Source organism: Labrus mixtus, chromosome 19, assembly GCF_963584025.1.
Source record: "Labrus mixtus chromosome 19, fLabMix1.1, whole genome shotgun sequence".
Lineage (NCBI taxonomy): Eukaryota > Metazoa > Chordata > Actinopteri > Labriformes > Labridae > Labrus > Labrus mixtus.
In genome coordinates, this window is record NC_083630.1 from 15327253 (window position 1) to 15348467 (window position 21215).

At 41.5% G+C, this 21215-nt stretch overlaps 2 protein-coding genes across 4 annotated transcripts in view; both read left to right on the top strand.

The window, feature by feature from the left end:
* The first annotated feature begins 222 nt into the window (after positions 1-222).
* On the top strand, positions 223-3825 carry myd88 (MYD88 innate immune signal transduction adaptor). The gene is made up of 5 exons (XM_061064232.1): positions 223-621; positions 1352-1486; positions 1876-2053; positions 2593-2684; positions 3024-3825. Exons 1-5 carry the CDS (start codon positions 318-320, stop codon positions 3176-3178), a joined length of 864 nt encoding a protein of 287 aa, XP_060920215.1. The 5' UTR covers positions 223-317; the 3' UTR covers positions 3179-3825.
* Positions 3826-5065: 1240 nt separating this feature from the next.
* Positions 5066-21215, top strand: part of oxsr1b (oxidative stress responsive kinase 1b) — a 38546-nt gene continuing 22396 nt past the window's right edge. The window contains exons 1-3 of one of the 3 annotated variants that reach the window (XM_061064079.1): positions 5066-5331; positions 12160-12272; positions 19052-19160. In XM_061064079.1, coding sequence (XP_060920062.1) covers positions 5262-5331; positions 12160-12272; positions 19052-19160 — 292 coding nt within the window. In that variant the 5' untranslated portion in view covers positions 5066-5261. The remainder of the gene's footprint in view (positions 5332-12159; positions 12273-19051; positions 19161-21215) is intronic. The other 2 variants (XM_061064081.1, XM_061064080.1) reach the window with 2 other exon arrangements.

The window sequence follows — 21215 nt, forward strand, 5'->3', positions numbered from 1 at the left end:
ACAAAGAAACAAAAGGCAACGGATATAATACAACACTCATTTCGGTTACGTCACCTCCACTTTCTTGTGTTACAACGCATTTCACACGTAAATAAAAGGGAAGTTTTCTTCCTGGTCGCCAAAATACAATAATGGAAGTTAATAAACGACCTTACACTTCTAGGAAAGAGCCGGGTGGCGTCTCTCCTCCCACGTGTGACGCAATCCGCGTGTAGACCAGTTGACATCACTTCCGTGTTCTCTCGTCAGGTGAACTCATTTCTTCACAACAAACTTTCCATGCCCCCGACGTCGTAGTTCCTCGTTGCTTTTCAAACATGGAGTGTGTCGACTCGCACCTCATGTCCGTCCCCCTCATCGCCCTGAACGTTACCGTGAGGAACAAGCTGGGACTTTATCTGAACCCCAAAAACACAGTGGCTGCGGACTGGACGGCTGTTGCAGAGGCCGTGGGCTACTCGTACCTGGAGATAAAGAACTTTGAAAGGTCAAAAAGTCCGACAAAAACGGTTCTGGACGACTGGCAGGCTCGATCCACGGATGCGACAGTAGGGAAGCTGCTGTCTATTCTGACCGAGAATGAGAGGAAAGACATTGTGGAGGATCTGCGTCCTTTGATAGGTCAGTTTAAGACACATTTCTTATTACATGCATAATAAAGCATAATAATGCATTTAAAGCTGAACTCAACTCCTGTAGGCTACATAAAGAAATGATTTCTTAACTATGTTCACAATAATAGCTTGTGGCGATACTAGATTTTTAGACTTCCATACGATATATCTGATACATGTTTAGATATAAAGGCAACACTAGTAGAAGTCATACAGGCACACTTTGGGGCATTTTGTAGTTTTTCATTACCAAAAGTTGCATGCATACTCCTGATACTGTCCAAGTTGCAAAAATGCACGGGAAAAGTGTTGGTGCCTTGATATCGTTTTCTCTTCCTTTGGAGCAGTTTTGGGTTAAAATATGACTGAAAATCTGTAGTTTTGTTTCCTTTTACTTCACTTTTCGATAATAGCCATCATTAAAGTAACATAGTTTGCATCGTATTGTATCATTAAAACACATGGTATGGAAAAGTAAGCTTATAACAGTGACCTAAATGTTGACAAGCTGAATTCTCTTATTACTAAAAAAAAAAAAAGTATGTCCACACATGATTCAGCATGTATGAAATAACATTTACCCAAATTGAGGTTGTTTTTAGTGTAATCAAAAGCTGACGATAATATTCAACTCGAGCTGAATTTGTAGGCTACGTATTTCAGTGACACCAACTCCCACTTTACTGCATGTTAACTTGTGTGTTTGTGTTTGTTCATACGCATCTCTGTTGTACCAGACGAGGACGTGAGAAAATATTGTGAGAGTCTTAAGAAGAAGGCCGAGCCCCCTGTTCAGGTTCACGAAGTCGACAGCTGTCTCCCTCGGCCTGCCCCAGAGAGGATCGGTATCACCCTTGAGGATGACCCAGAAGGTCGGTATTTTTTGCAAAAGCTTTACTTGTAAACTTTTCATAAACTAAACCAACGCAACTGAGTCAACCTTTTGCAGCTTGCGTTAATTACATCAGAAACACATACTGTATTATGATTTAGCACAACGTTAATAATCACTGCTTTTGAACAAGTAATCGTAGAGCTGCCTTTAGGATATACAGCCCCTCTTAGACCAGAATACATTTCTTCTGGTTAGACATAATAAGCGGCGGTAAAAATTGAGAACCCATCTTTACTACCTTACACAGAGAGCGATGTTGTTATTATGTTTCTGTAGAATATAGTCTAGTTCTTTTGAAATCCATTTGACCATATAAGGATGGAAATAGTTGTGTTGCTGATTTAAATGAATCGTTATTGACTGCAGGTGCTCCTGAGCTGTTTGATGCCTTCATCTGCTACTGCCAGAGTGACTTTGACTTTGTCCATGAGATGATCCGGCAGTTGGAGCAGACAGATCACAAGCTGAAGTTGTGTGTGTTTGACCGAGATGTCCTCCCGGGCTCCTGTGTGTGGACGATCACGAGTGAACTTATCGAGAAGAGGTGTGGTATTCACAAGTGATTACTCTGTTTTTCTGTATTTCTGTTATTTTTTTCTTTTACTTTTAATCCAACAAGAAAAAAAACTGATTTAAAAAACACTGACACAAGGGGCAGGTGTAGCCTCCTGTAACTTTGATTTATCGGTTTAAGCAGGTAGTTCAGCCTGAGCAAAGGCACATTGGTTTCGCTGGCTTTTTATCTATGGCTTATTATCAGAACTACTTTGTATTTCTTATTCTGATGAAACACACAGTACCTCTTCAAAAGTCATGAAGATGTGATTGTTATCACAGGATGTGTGCCACCCACAAAATGTGGATCACTATCTTTGACTCTTATCAATAAATCTGTGTGGACATAAAATGTAAAGTTCACACAAATTACTTAAAGGTTTGTTTGCCTAATAGCAGAGTTTAATTTCAATGTAATATAGAAGACCTGCCAATAATAAGTCTAAGACAACCTGTCCCACTTTCTGAAAATGAACCTTGACCCTAAATGAGTTTGCAACAATTCTAATACATGCGTAATCTCTGCAGGTGCAAAAGAATGGTGGTGGTCATTTCTGATGAATACCTTGACAGCGATGCCTGTGACTTTCAGACCAAGTTTGCTCTCAGCCTCTGTCCTGGTAAAGTAGAGTCTCTTATGTTAAACAGCACTTGTTTTCTGATTAATAAACGTCTGTGGCACACTGAAAATAACTTTACTATATTTTTATTGTGCGCGAACAACGCGTTTCACCTGTAGCTTCTTCAGGTTCGTCCAGCACAATCACTGAGTTGTTCGCGCACAGTAAAAATATAGTAAAGTTATTTTCAGTGTGCCACGGGCTTCTGTTTTTTCATTATTTGATCCTGCAACCGTGAGAACCTGGGAGCGTGTTTAGGCTGTGCACGGTGTACCCTGTTGACCATAGATTACCCTTTAATAAATGCAGCTAAATGTTTCTTCTTTTTTGCTGTTACAGGAGCCCGAAATAAACGTCTTATCCCAGTGGTTTACAAGCAAATGAAAAAGCCATTCCCAAGCATTTTACGCTTCCTCACAGTATGTGACTACACCCGGCCTTGCACACAGACCTGGTTCTGGAAGCGGCTGGCCAAAGCTCTCGCACTTCCCTAATCATGGACTAAAATGTTAATTGCATTTTTACATGTGCCTTTATATTCCATAAAAGAGAATGTGGGACAATTGCCAGTAAGTACAAGTGCCGAACATTGTTGCTTGTGAGCCCTATCCTGCTGGTTTCTCAATTCACTTTTTATGTGTATATGCAGTATATAATATAATGCTTCTATTTGTGTTTTCTATTAAAAAGATTGATTTCTCAATGTTATTCATACAGAACTCTAGCTACTCAAGTGCACCAAGTACTAGCAAAGTTCTGACTGCACATTTTCTTATTATTTTTTAAGTATTAGTCATTTGAGAAGAGAATCTTTTTTTTTTTTTTTTTTTTTTTTTTTACAGAAAACGTACTAACTGCTCTGTGAAGGGCTGTGTCTTTTTATTTTTAGGGTTACTTCCTTTTATGAGTCAACCTCTTGATGAACATGCAGCTCAAGAGGAAGAGGAAGAGATATTTTGATTGTGATACTTTCACATGCTCAGTTTCACTGTTGACACCTGCACTGAGCTTTTATATCTTAAAGTCACCTTAAGGTCTGACATTTAATTATCTGTGATAATGTATTTTTTTTTCAAATGTCATCCGTATTGTATAAATGGTTTAAAGTGTTCTCCATTTAATAAATTGTATTTTCAAGTGCACGTCTGATTTTATTTATAGAGCGTATGTACATTGGTTAAAAGGATGTGATGTTGTTCTCCAGCAAGCGTCGCGATTGTGCAATGTACCTCGTGTTAGAAAGTGCCCCTCTGTACATTTACAGTGAACACATCTACATCCAATCACAGAGCAGCGTACGTGGTCGTGTCCAATCAGAGGACATGATGTTTCCGTAGCAACACGCCTCTTTTCACGCAGAAGTTAAATATGTTTTTTTTCACCCTGACTTCATTCTGTCAGGTAGCAACTTCAGCCGATGAAAGTACTATTCAAAAGTAATGTTTATTGGGCCGGTAGGAGCTTGGCATCAGATATATTAATCCGAGTAACAAAAAAGGAAGAGGACAATATATGTGGTGTAGCAGAAATACAATATCCTTCTAGACTTCGACCTGGGTAAAAAAAGACCCGGTAGTCTGACCGCCATAAAGAGTGTGGCGGAATTATTTTAGGGTATCTTGTATGAAACAACGTTTTTTTGTGACTTCACAAATAAAAACTAAGAGACATAATTCAAAGTCACACTAAATGCGATATTCCTAAATGCTTTTGAAGTTAACGTGCATAACAGTAAAGCTCTGATGTCTGGTAGTGTCTGCTCAGAGTCCAGTCAATAAGCCACAAGTGTTAATTGTGATTTACTTTATACATACCGTTATAATTTAAAAGGAACACAGATCTTTAATAAACCGAGATTCAGAACCAAATTGAGGGAAAGTTGTTTTACTGTGAAAGGAAATCGGTTTATGGAACAATCTCAACAGAGAAACTTACAGAATCAAAATCAAACATGATATTTAAAAGAAAAATTAAAGCCAGTTTGTTGAATAAATATGTGGAAATATGTCAGTGAGATACTGTTTTGTTTCGTGATGCTGTAGCAAAAATGTATTGTGATATACTTTGTACAGTGTATATTGAATTTGTTAAGGAGGACTTACTTACAATTTAATTTAAATTGTTTTTGAATTAAGTGTTCTGTTTTGTTTTAATTAATGTTTTGTAAAAGAGGGGCAGATATTATAAGATTAATCTTCTTTCTGCTCCTTTTCATTCAAAAGTTGAGATTTTATGTTTGTTTGTTTTTCTTAACTTTATTGTTTTTTTTTTTGTTGAATGAAATAAAATTGACAAATAAAAAATAAAATAAAAATAACTGAAGCACAGCGCGGTCTTTGCGTGCCACATCCAATATGTCTGCCAGAGGGGTCCATATTTGCTCAGTCGGAATGCGGTAGGCGGGGCTGCTAGGCTAGTGTCAAACTTTGGGAATGACAGGAGTGCTGCAGGATTCTCAAAGAAGGGGAAGTGTCGCCCTTGTTGGTCCTGTTTGGATTACTTTGACTTCTTTTTACGGACAGTCTTTGGATTCGCCATCGTTTCACGTATTGCACGGCCCCAGCAGACTCCTCAGCCATGTCGGAGGACCTGAGCTCTCAACCCTGGTCCATCAACAAAGATGATTATGAGCTACACGAGGTGATTGGTATGTGATCCTCCGCTTGTTCGCTTGACGTGTGTTTAACCGACAGTGTATATCCGCCGTTAAATCACTAAAAAGGCTGCTTATCACAGCTAACATTAGCCCCATTATCTGTAGTGTAAAGGAAGCATCTTCTTTCTCTTGAGCTAGGTTAAGTTCACCGCGTTTGGCAAGTTAACATCCTACCCGGGCGGTGTTGTGACTCTGTACGGTTTCTAGTCACCCCGTCCGCCGGGGATGTGTCGAAATCCTAAACGAGCCGTATAACGTTACTGTCTTTTTTTAAGGGTATTTAGTGAAAAATCCCACTTTTCATTGAAGAGTCGGGTTATTCATGTATACAGGTAGCTTAACACTTAATGAGATGGCGTTGTATTTAATAAAATATTGTCGGCTTCTTCTTTTTTTAAATTCGTCCCTTGGTATTTGACACAGAACCAAACAGAAGGGACACTATTCTGAAAAGTTGGTTCATGTTGGGAAAACAGTGTTTTACAGAGTAGAGCAGGGGTGGGCAACTGGCGGCCCCGGGGCCACATGCGGCCCCCCCATCAACCCTCAACGTGGCCCTCAGGTCAATTTTTACATATCAATTAATTCAACATGATGAAATATGCCATGAAATCATGAAAACCAGAAATATGTCCAGAATAATATTTGATCACTGGTAGATGTTGAGTTAAATTGGAGAAAAAAATTGACTGTAATCGTTTTTTTGTATACTACAATTTGGCCCTCTGGCAGTGAGAATTAAATGAATGTGGCCCCTTGCTGTGACCAAAGTTGCCCCATCCCTGGTGTAGAGTATGGGACAGGTAGACCATGTTTCACTCATACTCACGCCCATTTCCAATTAAAAAAATAAATTCACTGGATCTTTAAACACTGAACTTTTTCCAAAACACTCGTGTTGCCACTGCAGAGTCCAGAGATTATACTTCCTGGCCCTTCCTGGAGTGAGGGTATTGTTTTGGGCAATTTACTGCCAGAATTAATCCAGTTATGCGAGCGCTCTTTGGAGGGGGATTAATAAGTATTATGGGGCTTCTAGCCACGTCCCTCACAGGAAATAGGAAAAGCCATTTGATAATATGCTGAGTAACATCATCACTTATACTTTGTACTGTGATGGATTGGACCTGCAAGCAAAATAATTATGGTATAAGGCTAATTATAATCTAGACGTGTGTTTTTTAAGGTATACAATTCAATATTTTCCTTTAAGGAATGCTTACATTTCTCTTTTAAAGCCTCCAGTCTGACGACAGCCATGCTTCACCTTTTCTTATTTCTGAGTATCTGACAGGTTGGTTGACCTTATGAGTGACAGCTTTTACTTGTGAGGTTCTGAAATATCCCATCCCACAAATAGCCGACCTCATCCTACCTTTAGCTGCCCTGTTCCAGGAAAAGGAGAAAAAAAAAAAAAAAAAGCTAAACCTAGAAGCAAAGTATTGTCCTCCCAAATCAGTTAGTCTATGTCTCTGGTTTACTCAAGTGATGCAAGCTTCCTCTACAGGGAATCTGTTCTTAAAAAGGTTCATTCTTTATGCCCTAAATTAAACTTTTTTTTTTTTTTTGAACCCCTTAGTTTCTTGGAAAATTTGATCTGTGTGGCACCCCACAAGATACTTCCCAGCAATTTAGCATGCACGCACAGATAAAGCCCCTTTTGTATAGAAAACCAGTTCTGTGGCATTTTCCTCTGCCGTGTGTGACACAAATTGTCAACATGGGCTTAAGACGGGTAAAGCCGTTTCAAGGTTGGACTGCAGCACAGAGTTAAGTCAAGAGATCACAACTAGCAACTGATTTGGAAATGGATTTTGCAGAAGGTTTTGTTTCCCCCTTCTTTTATGAAATAGCAATAACTGATTTAGTTATGCTAATAAATCCAAACAAGTTGGTGTACCTTGTGCATCATCTGGACTAGGTTGCGTTTTCCATACTCCTTGTGGACGCCTCCTAAACTAATATCCTTTGTGTGGTTTTAGCGTCTATTCAAATCGAACCTTTCCGACATTCACCTAAAGTTCTCTTTCTCTTGGAGCTCTGAGTCACATTAGAGCATGCAGCTCATTCTGGACAAACTGGTGGGATTGAATCCTCACTTTTTTTTATTTTTTTTATAAATGTCACCTAAAAGACTGTATTCTTTACAAAGTATACTTTAGTTATACTTTTTTTCCCCCCAGTGTTCATTAGTCAACCGGTTCAAGAGCAGACCATCAGCAGTGCTCAGTTTCTATGTCACACATGCTGCAGTCAGTGCTGAGAGTCTGAAGGTGAGGTCGTATGCTGGGCAAAACACATCTGCAAAATATTGTTTTCTGTAGAGTTTTCCGTACATATGTGATAGTCCATAGCAGCCTGAAAACAAACTTCTACTCAACATGGCAGCATCAAGCCAGGCCCCCCGAGACCTCAACCCGCCTCTGAGCCCTCACTGTAACAGAAACTGTTGAGGAGAAACTGTAAGCGTTTTCATTCTAGGGTGATGTTGGATACGGCCATTCTGCTCAGCTGGGAAGCTTGGTGTTATGATGACGGTCCGGTACACCAGCAGAGCTATTGTTTTGGTAACTTCCCCGGGGGAAAGAGGACTTGTTATTACATGGATCACACCCACTCCATTCACCACCACTGAGCATCAGATCATACTGGACAGAGCCCACAGCTTACTCTCTCATTCTGGATCAGACTCTTGGATCCTTTGTGTTGGCAAAACCCAACTGGAAACATTCTGCTCCCAATGTTTGTATCCGCCAGTAACCATGTTTCCTCCCTGTTACTTGTCCTCTCCCACAGAAGGAAACACATCTCACAGAGAAGCAACCCCCCCCCCCCCCCCCCCCAAGCTAACTTTTGGCTAATTTAATGTCAGTTTCTTTGTTCAGACCACAAGCATTTTTTGAATGTTTCAAGGGAAGTTACCACAGAAGGCTAGCGACTGCCAGCGAGGCTCTTTGTGATGTGTGACATGTCTCATTGTACCTTTTGAGTAATGTGTGGAATGTCAGCCAGGTACGCAGAGGAAATGTAATAAAAAATGGAATGACGTCACGCGCCAAACTGACGTCGTTCTTTCAAAATAAAGGTTAGATCAAACGGATAAATAATATAAACTGGCCTGTTGAGGGCAGGGAAGACAAACTGGGAGCTGCTTTCACTCCGCCGGTGAACTAGTCCATAAGAAACGAATTCAGGGCCAAGCTAATCTAATAAGATATTACACACGGGGGCACAGGGTTTTAAAAGCTGAACTCCAGCAGTGAATGTTCTGTGTTAACCTTTCCGAGACCTTTTTATGCAACTTTATTTTGTACTCGTTAATAAGGCAAATATTCACCAATTATGTGATGCATCATGGTTAGTTTGGAGTCTGTAGGATTAACGACCCTTCAATGAAACCTTGAGATTTAAAAAGCCTCCTGGTATTTCAGTGGTCTTAAACCGCTTTGATATTCATTTTAATTAAGTATTCTAAGTAAGTATAATGCTGTAGCTTTATCTGTGTCCATAGGAAGCCAATTATCATGTGGGTGCTGTCTATTTGTGTGTCTCTTTAATGCTTATTTAATAGATTTCTTAGAGATGGACCAGACTAGGAGGAATTCAAACATTCCATACTCTGCTGTCAACTCCCTGAAGAGCAAACGTGTTTCCTCTCTTCAGTATTAACAGTAGATCACAACATGTAGAGCTGTAAGCATATTGTTGTGCATAGAGCACCTTTACCAAAGATAAAAAAAAAAAAAAAATCAACCATCTGTTGTGGATCTGCTGAAACAAAAAGACTTTGTAGGTGTTAAAGGGTTTCCTTGCTTTTGTTGCTTAGTTTTAAACTTTAAGTTGAAGGGTTTATTTTCTGGAGTTTGTCTATGACGTTATCTCAAAGTGCTTTCAATACCTCACAGAAAATGAAACGAGAAAATAAAATGAAACATGTACAAATAAAATAAAACAAACTGGTTACCCAGAATCCCTCAGGCACGCCAACACGCCACATTTCCAGATGTCCATTTGTCAGATGGATCATCTTCATTTGATTTTGACTAATGTGGTAACTTAATTTATAGATTTGATTTAGACCGTCCCGAATAAAAAAAACAAGCCAAATCTTGTTGCTGTCCCCTTGAAGAAGAGAGTACCAAAAGAAAAACTTTACATTGTTTTTTTTTTTTTTTTGTTTGTTTTTTAAGAGACGACCCCTGTGTTCATATTCTGTTAATGAACAAAAGAGAGACACGCGTCCTGTCGGATGTGATGTCTGCTCCAGGACGTCTGTGAAGCAGATTCAGTTCGGATGCTGTCTGTGAAAATTCCAATAATGTGACCGTGTGTTAATTGTTTTATCGAATCGGATGTTTAGCTGGCTGGTGTCGGCGTGCCACATCTGCAGACTTGGTCGAACAGGCAAGTATTTACTGTAACGGATGGGAACTACATGGCCCACAATAATGATTACATCACGACACAGCTATTATGTGAGAACTGATATTGCACAACAATAATATAAGGTAACATCACAGTAGCTGATTAAAGAGCACACTATGCAGGATTAATGTTTAGTATTCACTGCCAGTTTCCCCTTTTATCGTACTTCTTCCTAAAACTTCTTCACGTCGCTGTTACCCACATTCATGTCAGTGCCACCATGAAGTAGTGATGCGGTGAGTCAAATTGGCAGGGTAATCTGTTTAGAGAGCAGTATTTATCTAATTAAAAGGCATGAGTACTCTTGGGAGTTTCACCTTGCACTAATCTTGTTGGAAATACCGTCGAAAATGGGCTTCTTCGGTCTACATAGCTTGTATGTGACGCCCTGAAGACACTTGACCTTGCCCCCCCCCCCTGCAAACCCGACAATCTCCTCCTTTTTTTTTTTTTTTTCCACCCTCTGCACACACACACACACACACACACATACAAGCACACATGGTCTGCAGCTTGTCCGGGCAGCCACCCCTGACAACTGGCTGTTTGTTTGTGTGGAGGAATTTACACTCCGTTGTGGACAGGGCAACAGGCTCCCTGTGGTCCTGCTAGGGCTGAGCTCCACCATCACTGGCCAGCATCCAGGGTTCTGTTTGGTGTTGCTGCTGCTGCTGCTGCTGCTGCTGCTGCTGGTGGTTGTGGTTGATGGGGGCTATTTGCAGGTCTGTTCAGGCCCTTTTGAGCAATGGCGCAGGGAGCTGGGGAAAGGGCTAGTATCAGAGGTTGTCAGTCAATGAATGGCGTCCACTGCAGATTTAGAAATAGAGCTTTAACGTTCCCTAAATTTGTGATGATGAACAGGACCTTTACTGTCTCTTCACTTTTAGAAATGGGAATGAAGTGGCACTCTCATTGGATTCATCTTAAAGAGCAGGGGTTTGTGTTATGGTTTATTTAAGTCTTCGCTGTATTGAAGAGGATTTTCTTCCTGTTTAATACTTCTCCCATATAGCCTCAAGTCTTAATTATCTTTGCTGAAAAGCATTAAATAAAAAGCAGGCACATCTTCAGGGACAGTTTTACTTTTTAATTAATATCAGGGAGCTGCTTTTTTCCCCCCTTTTTTAATATAGCTCTCTTTTCTTTACCACTGGCTCTATTACAACTCCAAACAATGAGCACTTTGTTAATATTTGGGCATAGCTAAGATGAGGGAGGTTAGGAAAAGCTTACTGGAGGGCGAACCGACTCACCTCTCACTCTCTAACTCCCTAAAGCCTGTTGCCAGAGGAGAGTGTGTTCCCAGCATTGCTCAGCGTCACCTATACTCCTGAGATGTTGTGGAAACAGTAATGTACGTGTGTGTGTGTGTGTGCGCGTGTGTGTGTGTGTGTGCCGTCATGGCGTCAAGTAAGAGCACCGAGGGGGGGCAGTGAAATGACCGCACACGGTGCAGGAACAACAGGAGTTTAGATTTTACTTCAACTATCATTTTATTCAAAATCAAGAAGCTCAGTTCTGATAATAATCTTTATAGTAAAACTTGCACAGACCACCCATTGTTTCTAGGATGCAAATTTTAGAAATGGATTATGCAGTGCTCTGCCGACATAAGAATGAATTGAGGCTGCGTTAAAGTGATGTAAAGTGTGTGTGTGTGTATCTATATCCGGCCAATGGCACACGACTTTGCTGTTGACTAATGTTTCTTGTAGCCATTGAAATCTTGATCACCGTTATGCTTCTTCAATCAATTACTCGGGCTGATTTATTGACTCACACACAAAGGAGATTGATCAAAAAGTTATTTTCAGAACTGTATTAAGTTTCTATTTATGCTAAGATAGGCCATGAATCATGATTTATTTGGAGAAAACCCACAAACTGATGTAAAATTAGACACATTGGGGTCACTATTTGGGGTCATCCCTATAGATCTAGTCTATCATTTGTCATATTAAAAGAGTCAATTCGATGCTGTTTAAGGTTCTCTCTGGCTCAATCTTGTTATCAAAGCCACCTGACTCCCTGTATTGTTTAGAAGAGTCTCCAGCCACAATCAGAGCTGGATGATCATCGAGGGTTTGGGAAAGCGGATTCATAATAGACTGACGGACAGTTAAGCTATTCTGAGGAGAAATCAGATGAACTGCACTTAAACTTTGTGAACTCAGTAGGATTATGAAGTGATGATAAAAGTCTTTTATCCCACATTCATTTTAGAAGGACACAGGTTTGGGGGGTGGGGGGGGGGGGGGCACAGCCTAGTTATGTGAATATGAAAATAATTTGCCAACGCTTGGATCTAACCACAACCTTTCTTTTCCTGAGATGACTGATGTTCTGTTTTTTCTTAATCGGGATGATAATTTGTTGTTGTCCCATCTGTTTTAGGGAGCGGGGCCACGGCGGTGGTTCAAGCAGCCTACTGTTTACCACGCAAGGAGAAGGTGGCTATCAAGCGTATCAACCTAGAGAAGTGCCAGACCAGCATGGACGAACTCTTGGTAAGACACACACACACATCAGTGCTAGGTTAATGCTGTTTAGGTGAAAACTGCAACTGCACACGACACCCGAACAGCAGAACTGCTGCACAAAACGTGAGCCACAAGCTTTGAACAGCAGCAACGTTAGCTTTGCTTTAAAAGTCTCCTTTTAATCTGACTTAAAAACACGAACAGCTAACTTGTTCATGACCCAAGCTTGTTGAAAAAGTTGCCAAATAAACATTGTGGGGAGGGAGTGCACTGCTGGCGTCAGTTTGCCGGCAAGATAGCTAGTTAACTCTGCCGCTCAGCTGCAGCACTTAGTATCATATAAACATACCAATGTCACCTTGGTCAGGTAAGACGCTGATGTGGTCCTCTATACTTCAATACCACTAACAACACGCTCTCTGTCTGTGACATTTAGGCCGTCGCGCAAGTTTGTTTATTTTGTCTTTCCATCATACGGTGAAACACACGCAATCTGGCAGGCTGTCAATCAAACTCAGACACGCCCCTTTAGCCAGCTGGAACAAAAAGTTTTTCTCATTTCCCTCTATTGACAGTACATATAAGAGCATGATTAAGTTATAATGGCATAATAAAAGGATGACTGTATGTGATTCAATTGCACTTTTTTTATGACCTCTTTAAAATGTAAGTCTGATCAAAGGGATTTACGCCCTCACAGGCTGCACTTCACTTTGTCTTTGTGGTCTGTGACTGTGGATGGAGCTAGTTCCACCACCTCTGCTTTTCATTACTCCTCTCCTCCAATCACGTCTGTCACTTCAAACGCTCCTCTGGTTGTTCTCTGGAGGAGGACTCCACTTACTGCCAGGAAACTATCAGACCCCCCCCTGTGGGACATCTTCCTGAAGACCATATTTCGTCTTTGTACCCTCCATGCAATCGTGTTCGTGTGTCACCCTCCCCTGCACATAGGGAGGATTAGGTGCTCATTTGTGGTTTTGGAAACTACCTGAATATATTTTGTACAACACAAATTTTTTTGTGTGTGCAAATCTTTATTCAGACCCCCACCTCAGTGACCATCACTGTGTATATCTGTCCTTTTATAGGTGAAGTGAAACGCAAGGGGTGGGACAGAATATCAACACAGCGACTCGTCTGATATAATTATCAAATCGCTGGTGTCAAATATCATGGTTTAATTAGGAAAAATATTGCACTCTAAACAGATATCCCTGCCAATTTGATTCACCGCATCATTACTTCATGACTCCTCACGGTGGGTCTTAAGACATGAAGGGGGGGGGTAAAGAGAACAGATTTTAATTGGCTAAAGAAGAACCGAAGGATAAAGAATGAAGACAAAGGAGAAACAAGGGGATAATGTCTGACAGAGGTGAAAAAGGATGAAGGAGGAAGCATGAAGAAAGGTGAAACTGACATCAAATTGCAGTGGTTACGTACTTTAATCGCTGTATCGTGTTCTTATTGTTAGAATGGGCCAAGTTCTGCGTATTATGTCACTCAAACATGTCGTATCGTGAGTTACCCTGCAATTCCAACACCAAGATTCATGATTAGGCCAATGTAACGTAGACTTTTGTCAAACGAGGAAAGACTTTACGCTTATGGTTTTGAGCAGATTTCAGGGCAGCATAGCATGGTATCTGTCGTCTGCTCGTCCACAAAGATACCCCAATGAGCTGTTTGTCAGCTTAGAAGAAGCGTGATTAATAGATTTGTTTTACGTTCTTATCTAAAGGTCGGTAACAGTCGCCTGTGGGATATAAATATTGTGTAAGCCCATAGGTGTGCATGAAAGATCAAGGCTAGAGATTACTGGAAGGTTTCTCACTATTCACTGGCAACACTAAACTGAGGAGTAACAACCATCCCCCCCCCCCCCCCTCAATTTCTGGAGGATGAATCAGGAGAATGTTGCTCCCGGATTCTCAGAGCAGGCGGTCACATGGAGTACAGCGAGGTCGGATTTCCTGCATGTGGTCCACCCCTCCATTTCGACAGCCTGCTGAGAACCTGCTTAAGCAGCGAGGAAGCATTAAATTGAACCCAGATTGCTTCCCTGAAGGAGCAACTTCAAAAGGGGGATGCCAGAAGGTTGTAGAGAAGCTTGTGGGTCTTTAGTCTTACCTTTGAAATTCTTTAATGTCGGAAAAAGGCAGTAATCGGTCATGTCTCTGTGTCTCTCTGGTATGTTGTAGTTATTCCCGGTGCAGGAGTTTGACAGACGGGCGCTTTTCAGTGACTCAAGATGGATCAGATGGGGAGGAGGGTTGTTTACAACTTTAGTGCGGTGCAGATTTAATATCCTCCCGTATAATTACATAATAGTCACAACAACTCACTGTAATTATATATCGAAACATATGTGAAAATTCAGATTTACGATGATGTTTATGAAGTGTTGCCGTGCAGGATAGGTGTGGAATTGGATATTAGATCGTAAAGAATTACAATGTGTTGACGATCTGCCAATGCACAGAGATTGTATTATCTGACTGCAGTGCACATTCTATCCATACCAGTTCTATTTTCAAACACAGACATCCAAAGTTTTTTTTTTTCTCATCCGTATATTACCATTGGCTAGTCTGCCTATGCCTTCCCCACAGACACACTGACAACCCAATCATAGCAAACTGAAGATTGGGTCTGGGATTTGTATCACTATTTATCATTATTTAAAATATCACTACTACTTGTAGGCATAATTTCAATATTTAACAACTGTTTATACTTTTTCTGTTCACCATCATTCTGTAGGATATACTGCCCGAACCCAAAGCTGCCACAAGCACAAGAGAAAGCAGCTATGGTCAAATTCATAGGCTGGCAAATATTGGTGTCTCTCAAGTCCCTTTGCCATCTCATGAAGATGCAAAAGTTAGAGCATAGAAGCGGTGACAGCGAAAATGAAACTGCCTAAAGTGCAAAAAAACAAAACATTTCAGCTTCAATTTATTTGTGCTGTTTTTGCAGACCTTGCGATTTAAGTAGTTAAAAACAATATTTCACAAATTTGGCGTACTAAGGACTTGTATTTGTTGCTGTAGTAAAATAGGTATGGATAACTTTTGATTTTTACTTGTATCATCAAGTTTAAAATTCTGATGTCGTGACAACACTAGTTGCAGCAATCATTTCTGGCATAGGAAGTCTGCCTGAAGCTGAGGAAGTGATTCAGTATATTTGAGTTCTCAGCGTTAAGATCAGATTTAAGTAAGTGCTTCTGTTCCTCTGTTGTGTGTGTGTGTGTGTGTGTGGTGTGTGTGGTGTGTGGTGTGTGTGTGACGTAACATTGCTTCTATAGTAGCTTCTCTGTGTGTCTGCTGTCAGTGTGATTCTGTGGCACCAGTTTGTGACCCAGCACTGTATTCCCTTTGTGACAATAGGTCATTTATTTATTTTTGCTCAGTTTCAAGGTCCTCAAACGCGCCAAATACTGCCTTCAGTCAGGACACAGAAAAACACAGTGGCCTGGACATGTCCGTTTCCTGCAGAGGCTTTCCCAGGCTAAACCAACTGAAGCGGTTTAGTGTGTTGAACTTTGATTACCCGATGCATTGATGTGAATTTATAGACCCATCATAAGATGGAATACTCCAGTGTAATGTCTTTGTTTAAAATAAACCAACGTTTTGTCAGTTACGTTACAGTGAATGCACTGTTTCACTACCTTTCTTCTTTAAACAAACAGGAAATGGGTTGACATTTTGAGGAAATATCAGTCAAGGGTTACTGGCTTTTTAAAGCAAAGAGGTATCCACTAAGGAGAGGAAGGTAGTGCTGATAGAAAGAATGATGGCATGCTGATGTAAGTGTGTTTGATGTGTTTATTGATCCAGAGTTGTGGCTCACCTCCTGCCTGCAGGAACACTATACAAAAGAGATGCAGTTAAACCATACTTTATCATTCCTGTGGAAGCCTTAAGAGAACATGCAGCCATACATTTTAATGACTTTGTTTTACCATGAGAGTGAGTCATTTTCACTTGTTTATCAAGATCTCAGATTAATTCATCTCTTATCCCGAGAGCTGCAAAAGCTCAAAGCAAACAGAATCAGGCTGAACTTACGTCATTAGTGTGGGCAATGGCAGCATGGCATGTCATGACCTGGCCTGTCGTGTGACCAGCTACCGGTAGTTCTGTTTTAAAGATGACCAGAATATTACAATTATTACCTGTTATTACCAAAAAAAACAAGATTAAGAGATACATTAATCCATTATAATTGAAACCAGCTCCGTTATCTCAACATAAAGAGAGAGAAAAAGTGGAGAATCCCTCCTTTAAGAAATAAGAAGACTATAATGTGTCCTTCATTAGTGTTTTTTCTTCGTGTTTGAATGTGCTTAAAAGGAATCTAGTGTTCCATGTTCCAACATAAACTAGATATGTAAATAAAGCCAGATAATTTACAGGAAGAGAAGTTTATTTTGCCTTCACTGAAGTGCAAACTGTGCTGTGACTTTGCTATCATGCAGAAATACTTGAAAATACTTTTTTCCCCCCCAGTGGTCATTGGGGGGTACTGCAAAACTATTTTAATGGGGTTGCGGTAGCCTAGTGGTGCAAACTCCCCATGCACTGTGTGACTATAGTCCTCAAGCAGTGGGAGTGACACGTGTCCTTTCCCGCATGTCACTCCAAACAAAAGGCGTAAAAGGCCAAAAATAAACCTCAGAAATATATTTTCACAATGCAAAGTTACGTGAAACTCAACAAGACAGACGGGATACGAATATGTTTTGAGCGATGAGAACATTTCCCCTGTCTTTGCCGCTGCAGAGGTTTACAGTGACCTAATCCCCACAACAAAGAGTCTCTCTGATTCACACATTGTCTGCTGGAAAAGATGGGAAAACCTGCCAACTGCCAGGGCACGATATCCTCCCTGTTATCCCATTGTTTTTCTTTTCTGGGGTTACCCTGGCCCACAGAGCGGTGGCGACCTGCCCCTTCCACTGTGTCGAGAGCAAATGCTGGGAGGGGGTGGGGGGGTGTTAGCAGCCAACGGGTGATATTATCATTGTTCTCTCTCGGCCTGTTGTATCCAGAGTATGAACGATAGGGGAGACGACCCACAGAGCTCGCTGTCTGGCCCGACAGACTGGAAGTTATTAGGCTGCTTGATAATCCCAAAAGGCGTTACTGAGAGGGAGAGTCGTGTGTGGGCTCACCTGTTGGCCCGAAAGAAAACTGTTGCTATCTCGAGCTCTCTCAGTTTCTTCTTCTTTTCACACATTTCACCTCACTGTTGTTGTCCACAAATCTGTGAGCATGTCTGTACATGTCACAGTCTGTAGCCACCCTCATTATGACTCAGTTTAGTTTTTTTTTAACAACCCTTTGTCAAGTGCTCTCTTACGGCATCAACATGTCACCTGCCTGCTTTAGCCTCCCTTCGCCTGAAGAACTCACTGAAGGCCACAGGCTCAATAGTGATGACTGTGCAGCCGAGGGACACTGCTGCTAATGCACGTTGTGTAAGCGAAGCATTTCTACAGATGGAACATCAGCCTTCGATTGCTTACTTCTCAACCCCCCGCAAGCATCTATTGATCGAAACGTTTGACAAATGTTTTTTGGCCCAAGTGTTTCGGTTTCTCAGGTGTCAGGCTTGTGCTGCACCTGTCTTTAACAACTCTCAGTGGCTATTTTAAACAACACTCTGGAATCTGGACAGATATAATCGTTTGTGGTGTGAGCCTATAATTAGATGAGAAGGCCGATATCGATTTAAAGACTGCACACCCAACGTAGAGAAACTGCAGCTCTTGCACATCATAGTGTGGCTGAAAGCCTGAGGAGAGGACAGGAAATGTTTGCCTAGCTCCTTTTAAAAGCAAGATGTTATAACTATCTGTGCTTGATAGCAATAATAATAATAATAATTTGGTAAGTGGCCCGGTGCTTTCAAAGGGTCATTTGGAACGTTTGGTCATTTCTTTCATTCGCTGTGTTGTAAGGAGTGATATTGTTTCAAAAGCTGGAAGAGGTTTGTGGTGATGCCTAAGTACAGGTAGTGTTAAAATGGATTTCCAGTAACAGGTTCAGTCGTTTGTCAAGTCGTTGAAATGGAGAAACAGAAGCAAAAGCCTCCTGACTCTGAAGTCAGCTGGATTTTCTCTTTCCTCGGAAGCTTCTCTATCCTCAAATGACTTTTAGGACCGGTGCTGAAGTGATGGATTAGACCTCTGTGCCAGCATTACCTCAGCTCCCCTGCTTTCCAAACACACACACGCGCACACGCACACACGCACACACAGGGAGCTTTACAGCTGTGTAAAGGACTGAGCTCTGGCTGTTTTTTCGCTTCTGCATAGATATGCATTATATTGACCTCGCCTGTTTTCTCTTCTGACGTCATTAAGATCTTAAGCATTGTACTGAATATCAGGAATAGCTGCAGCGTCAAAGGACTAGGTGATTATTGTATCTGCTTTCAGTTGGTTTCCTCCAGGCTCTTCTCATACCTTACTGTGGGAGTCAAAAGAGAATAGTCAGCTTCTAGGCACAATTCACCTTGGATGAATCACAAAGAATGCATATTATGTGCTCATCTCACCGCCACCACCACCACAACTATTAACTGCTCTAAAACTGTTTTGTTTGCCTGTTGCTTCTGGAAAGGGATAATGAATGTCATAAACTGAGTTCATGGGACCTGAAATGGAATGAAAGTCTTTTTAAACAGCTAAAAATAAACAGCTTGTTTGTCATGAAATCATCAAAACGCTATGTACTACCATGATGAATTCAATTCTTTCTTCCCTGTTTTTTTTTTTTTTTTTTTAATAGAAAGAGATTCAAGCCATGAGCCAGTGCCACCATCCCAACATCGTGTCTTACTACACCTCCTTCGTGGTTAAAGATGAGCTTTGGTTGGTTATGAAGCTGCTCAGTGGCGGTAAGTGCACATGTTTTCCCATTCTTTTCTGGGTTTTTTTTACATTTTTTTACATCGCTCTTTTCTTCTGTGTTTCACTCTGACTATCTAGAGCCAGGGCAGACAAAGGAATCAATCACTTTTTTTTTAGTTTCTGATGAAAAATAAACTGATAGTTTGATCAGCTTTGTGAACGCATCAAACAGAGCTGTGTGTTAAAGTCATATCAAGGAGGTCTGGAGATTTTGATAGGTTCCCCTGGACACACAAGAGGGGCAGTAGGAAGATCCTGGTTACCTGCTGCCCTTGATGTTAACTGTGATTGTTGGGAATGTGACAGCACTGATCCTCATTGTGTCCCATGTGAGCTGCAGCTCTTTCTGGGGCTTTAACTGAGAGCAGCGAAGGAGCTAATGACAGGTTAGAGGTAATAACAGCCCGCAGGCCGGCTTCATGGCATCCATGTGGCAGCGCTGCAATTAACTAGTGAGAGGAGCATGAAGAGGAGGCCACCACGGAGAGAAAGATCCTTAAAATCCAAGGATTGCATCTGCTTCTGGTTGTTTTTTTTAACCAGAATCAGTAAGCTCTAAGTAAGATCTAAAAGAGCTTTTTGTTCTTGTGGATGTGAGGAATCCTAGACACAAACTGCCACATTTGATAAGAAAGAAGCAGTGGTTTCCTTTTTCTTCGTAATGAAGAGTGTTTTAAGGGAGCTATGGTCTAATGTATGCAAAGATGTAAAAATCCACATTTCTTTCTTTATCCTGTTTTTGGTCTCACAGGCTTTATTAGACGAGCTCCGGAGTACACGGATAGATCCACACACCAAATATTTACTCTCTGTTTCCCCCCTCCCCTGTTCCTCTCAGCCCCTCTGTGTAAACAGCGTCCCACTGTAACGGATAGTGCCCAGGTGGCATGCCAGGCTCCCTGGGATACACTCGAGACATGAGCTGCTTGGCAGCCGCCTTGCAGCTGGGCCGGGGGGCATGGTGCCCGCCAAGCGACGCTCGAGCAGGCAGCCAGCCGCACAGCAGGAGCAGACACCGCTCAAGATGGCCTCTCTCATTCCCCTTATCCCCGTTAAACAGAGGCCCTTGATGTTGGGTTTTATTGTGCGGTGTAATTAAATGATGGCCGTGGAGTCGTCTGCCATGGAGACAGACCTTAAATGAGGTCTGGTTTATAGAGCATCGCTCCACAAGGCAGAGCATACCAGCTCTGAGAAGGCCAAAGTCCTGCCTCTTCCCCTGTATCCACCCTCTGAAACCACCCTGGTCTTCTCTCTGACTGTTAAAAGACGGATTTCAACTCCATCGTTGATCTGTTATCTGCTCGAGATGTTTTCATACCAAGTTTCGTTCATAATGTCCTGATGATAAAGTAAGAAAGTACGTTCTCCCTGTCCTTACAAAGAATGTTGTGAAACTAAATAGCACTAGACCACTTGGGTTTGCACATGACAGGAAATGACAGGCCAACTGCAAACGCCTCCCACTGACCCCACTTGGCTGAAAGACTAAAGGCTGCATAAAGAGATTGAGGCCCCGTGTCCAGCTAGTGTTTTTTCTGGGCCCCAGCGTCCTTTTTTTAAATTGATTTCAATAAGGAGAGAGTGTTTGCAGCAGCAGGTGGTCGCTCCGGAGAAAAAACACAATGCCAAGCGTCCTTTTTTCTGGGTGCTCTGCCTTTTTTGTGTGGCCACTCTCAGTGCTTCAAGTTGATAATCTTTCAACCCTTTAGAAAGGCGCTGTTGACGTCATCGACGCTCGTTTTAAAATATACAGCATTCCCTGTAATTTTGCCTCCTATGGATCGTGTCTTGTACCCAGGAGGGACCTGCAGCACTTTTATTCTCAGCGCACAACTCGCTTCATCCAAGTGCACCGCACATCACTCTCACATGTTGAGGGATTAAAGCACAAGTCACTTGCAGATACTAGTAGGACTGAATGGAATTTTAACTGATATGCAAAAGGCCGGCTGATAGGTCACTTATTTTCATCGTGGTTGTTATGGCCCATAACAACCAGCTCTGTGTAAGTTCTGTATAAAGTTATGGTGTAAAGTTAA